Source organism: Dendroctonus ponderosae, unplaced genomic scaffold (genome assembly GCF_020466585.1).
Source record: "Dendroctonus ponderosae isolate FM_Combo_2020 unplaced genomic scaffold, Dpon_F_20191213v2 Dpon_F_20191213_1, whole genome shotgun sequence".
In the NCBI taxonomy this organism is placed as follows: domain Eukaryota; kingdom Metazoa; phylum Arthropoda; class Insecta; order Coleoptera; family Curculionidae; genus Dendroctonus; species Dendroctonus ponderosae.
In genome coordinates, this window is record NW_026017110.1 from 4,183,530 (window position 1) to 4,188,036 (window position 4,507).

Below are 4,507 nucleotides of genomic sequence, written 5' to 3' on the forward strand. Positions count from 1 at the left end.
GGATCCGCCCTTGGGTGGCGCCACAGTTGAAATTAAGCCATTATCTTGTGCCTGGTTGTTTTCGTTTTTATCTAAAAATGCGTCCACTTTCTGCCTCAAGTTCCACTTAATGAATGCCGTTTCGTCGTGGACGAAGTCTTTATCCACTGGTAGAAAATCGACTGTTGTACCTACCTCAAATGGATCTTCAGATATGACCAAACTGATATCATATTTGCGCCAATTAATCGAATATGTCTATTCGCAAAAAACGTGTTGAAAGTTATTGCGGGAAATCTGCTAATAGTTTCAACTGATGTGTTACTTCATAAATATGTTCTTTAATTCTCCATCCTGTGGTGTAGGAATGGGCGCACCAACTGAATTTGGTCCTGAGATATCAGCAAAAAAGTGTTCTTCAATTTATTGAAAAACTTCTAGATTTAAATTAGAAAAACCTCCAAGCTACTCAATATATTTTTTATTCTAAATCTACATCTTTGAACTATCTATTGTTACTTTGATCGCATTTAAAAATATTGCAATTTCCCCCTGCAATGCCCACATTGGCTGCATGATCCACCTCTTTAATCACATACTCGTAAGTATCATCAGTTGAATAAGCCATCATTTTGGCTGCTTTCAATAAAACGTCGCCAGCATTCACGTACTTCTTCGCTTGAACTGGCTGATGACAGGCGATGTTCTGCAAACATCCGTTATCCCCTGGAGAGCCTAAAAACTTCCATTATTTGTACTCTGAAAGCGTCTTCCAAGGTTTGGAAAATACCTGTTAGATAGCTTAAGAACATCAGCACTTCTTCGTCGGTTAAGAAACGGCCGCTTTCTTCATCGGCAGAACGCGCGAAGTGATCTGCAATATCAGCCATATACAAAAAGCCTTTCTGGTAGATGGTTTTTCAAGTCAATATTACCTCCACCTTTTTGCCCAGCTAAAGAAGCGGCAGCAAAGATGAGCGCTTTCAGCAGAACCAAAATGAGAAGGTTGGTCACGTTGAGGGAGACCACTTGGGAACCCATTCCAGTCGTGCCGTAGCCTCTGGACATTAGACTAGTGGCCAATGAGGTAAGCATATTCTTTGCATCGAACCCCCTAGGAGAAATATGTAATATTTTCATTTCGTTGTTACCAATCAAGAGCAATGTGAAAACGCGATAGAGTAGGATATCGGGCTGTATATACTCAATAATTTTTTAGGAGTTGTGAAGGTGTTTAGAAGGTGCGGCAACCCAACGCACCGGCGCAGTAACTCAGTTCCGTTGCTGGGAAAATGTGGATGACTTATTTCACTTGTTTTTAGATTTATTTTAAGCGCCATTTATCAATAATATTTTAGTTTTAATATTTCTTCAAAATTTAAGAATTTTCCAGTTTTAGCAGAGTTACTCCTTTTTCTAACTGCGCAATTTTCTAAAGATTCCTTTAAAAATACTGACAATCCTAAGGTATTTTTCGTGAAAAGTTATGAAACACTCGTCTCCTTCGTCCCTTTGTAAAAAGTTTTGAAATCCCTTTCCAGCTTCGAATTTGGGACAAAAGTTAAATAATTTTCTATCAAAAAACGAGCTGAATAAGCGAAAGTTTATAATAAATTATTTGGAAAACTCGTCACTTCCAATACTATCAACTGTAGAGTTTGTTAAAAAAAATATATTTTTTAGTTTTGACTGAATTTTTTTTTGCTTTGCTATCTACTCAAAAACGCTCCATTCTGTAGAGTTTTACTTAAAAATTCTGACGATCTGGATCTATTTTACGCGAAAAATTACAAGATATGGATATTTATAGCGATGTAGGTATTTTCTAAAACTTTTTTCGGAGTTGAATTCGGGACAAAAACGAAAATAAATGTATCCCGTTTTTTCCCGAGAACTATAAAAGTTTTTGCAAAAACCGATCACAAAACTAAAAGTTTTAAATCAAAAACAAAAAAAATACAATTTTTTCATTATTCTCTTTTTTTCCGACAATAATGGGGCAAAAATGACTACCATTATTAATTTTGCTAGAAAACTTGCCTCGTTCATCGGCCTGCAGGAAACTTTAGAAAACCCTTTTCAGCTTCGAATTTGGCACATAAACCAAATAATTTTATTCAGTTTTTCCCGAAAGTAATTAAGGTTATGTTGAAAAATCGACCAGAGAGCAAAAGTTTGCAAAAAATAATTAGGAAAATTCGCCGCCGTCATCGCTCTGAAGATTTTTAAAGTTTCTATAAAATTTCAGGTCATTCCAGTTTTAACAAAGTTTTTTTAAGCAATTCTCTACCCAAAAACGCTTTATTTTCTAGTTTTCCTTAAAAATACTGACAAATTATGAAATAAATTTTATTAGAATACTCGCCTCCTTCGTCGTTTCGGAAAGTTTCGAAATCCCTTTCCAGCCTCGAATTTGGGACAAGAATCAAATAATTTTCTATCAACAAACGAACAGAATCAGCGAAAGTTTATCATAAGCTTCGAATTTGCCCCAAAAACCAAATAATTTTATTCAATTTTTACCGAAAGTAATTAAAATTATATTGAAAAAAGGGCCAGAGCAAAAGTTTCCAAAAAAATTACTTCTAAAATTCGCTATCCTCATCGCTCTGAATATTTTTCAAATTTCTTTAAAATTTCAGGTCATTCCAGTTATGGCAAAGTTTCTATTAACCAATTCTTTCTACGCAAAAAACGTAATATTTTTAGTTTTACGTAAAATACTGACAATCTTCAGGTATTTTCTGTGAAAATTATAAAATACATTTTATTGGAACACTCGGCTCCTGAACAGCTTTCTAATTTTTTTTTCTGGAATCTTTTGCCGCTTCGAATTTTGGACAATACCCTAATTTTTCCTGGATTTTCTCTCAAAAATATTTCCCCGAACAGAACAAGTGAAAGTTTGTAATCAATTATTCGGGAAACTTGCCACTTTTGTCGCTGTGAATAATTTTTATCTAAATTCCGGTTTCTTCACTTTTAAGTCAATATTCTATAAGTCTTTTATGCAAAAAAGTCAAAAGATGGATTTTACAAGAAAGTCGTCGTCTTTACAGTTTGCTCTTCTTTATCGTCTTTTTGGAATACCCGTTTTACYWTTGAATTTGGGACAAAATCGAAACAAAGTTATCTTGTTTTTTTTTAACAAAATCTAGGWTTTCTCAARAAACGACYAGARAAAGCAAAGGGATATAATCATTATTTGGAAAACTCGTCCTCCTCATCGYTCTGAAATTTTTTTATGTTTYTTCAAAATCTTAAATAACTCATTAACCAATGAGTTAAAACTCCTTAACTCAGAGAGCGGCAACCCCTCAAAMGCGCAACTCAACACAGTGTTACTCAGGCCTGGTAGGGTAAGAGGTGAAGAAATCAGATAAAGATGATTTTTATCTTTGGAGTTTATTATTATTTAGAKAATATTTTTGCAGCAGAATCACTAGGAAAAACATACAAGTTTTGCAATAGATGTTAATGAATAATAGATGCAATAATTTAGCAATAAGACGAAAACCAGAAAGCAAATGTAAGAAATTGCAGATGCTCATAAAACCTTGTTAAATACTTTCCCAAATTTTTACCGCAAGGAAAAATTTACTCCGTATAATTTRTGTTGCACATTCGATGCTCCAMTCTTTTTTCATTATATTTATGTTTTGTTTCTTAAGTCCACTAATTTTACGCTTTATTTCGACGTTATATCATCGTTTTTATCTTTGCTGGCCTAAACAAGCAAACTCGAGCAATAACCACAAGTTAAATTTCTAGAGTTCGAAAGAACAAAATAACATGCAACTGAAATTATCCTCAAATTTCCTCAAATAGCCTGTTGAACTTACAGAGTAGAGTTTTCGTCTGTATACTTTCTAGTGACAATTTAAAAATCTACCCAAAAGTGAAAACCTTAAATAATTAAAATAATCAAACTATTCAAAGAATGATTTCATATTGATTTGGAATCTGAAATTGTTACTTTTTCAGCCTCTCCAATACAGGGCACCATTGAAATAGGCGACAAAGCGTATCTTCTTGATGCAGCTTTAACAGAAATCCTTTAATGTAAACCTAATATTATTTGGTAACTTTAGTAATTGTAGGAAAACTTTCGCTCACCTTGCTATACTGTTACTATCATAGCCAGTTGTGCTTGAAGCGCTGTAACTACTGCCACTCAGCGATGCAGCTACAACCAGGAAAACAGCCACTTGAGCCCACATACTTGACGGACGCACAAGCACCAAATACAGCCGCTTTTCATTAATTTATTGCTTATATAATGGTGTTGTTAATTCGGGCACATAAGCATGAAAAATTGAGTTATTTTTTTGCAAAACAATCCCGAAATCTGTGCATTGTCTAATAATAATAATGGACATATTGTCTTTGATACGCTTCGTAGTAGAGAAAACCCAGACGAGGAAGATTATGATAGTGAAAACCGCAACTTTTACTTAATGTTAATTCGAGTGAATAAATGATAGATTGGGATTGAGAGTGTCAAGCCTTCAACTTTGAAGGGCCTTTG

General features: G+C 34.2%; 1 protein-coding gene across 1 annotated transcript; it reads right to left on the reverse strand.

The window, feature by feature from the left end:
* Positions 1-445: 445 nt before the first annotated feature.
* On the reverse strand, positions 446-1,087 carry LOC109533991. The gene is made up of 3 exons (XM_019899522.2): positions 915-1,087; positions 770-853; positions 446-714 (listed from the first exon to the last, which is right to left on the reverse strand). The coding sequence occupies exons 1-3, from the start codon at positions 1,072-1,074 to the stop codon at positions 485-487; spliced, it is 474 nt and encodes a 157-aa protein (XP_019755081.2). The 5' UTR covers positions 1,075-1,087; the 3' UTR covers positions 446-484.
* Between the last annotated feature and the right edge of the window lie 3,420 nt (positions 1,088-4,507).

What these genes read in the sequence shown, in the direction of transcription:
- LOC109533991 (XM_019899522.2), bottom strand. Translation starts at nt 1,074, where the DNA reads ATGCTTACCTCATTGGCCACTAGTCTAATGTCCAGAGGCTACGGCACG. An exon ending in AGCTGGGCAAAAAGGTGGAG is followed by an intron (nt 854 to 914) that starts GTAATATTGACT and finishes CTGATATTGCAG; the next exon opens with ATCACTTCGCGCGTTCTGCC. An exon ending in GTTCTTAAGCTATCTAACAG is followed by an intron (nt 715 to 769) that starts GTATTTTCCAAA and finishes GGAAGTTTTTAG; the next exon opens with GCTCTCCAGGGGATAACGGA.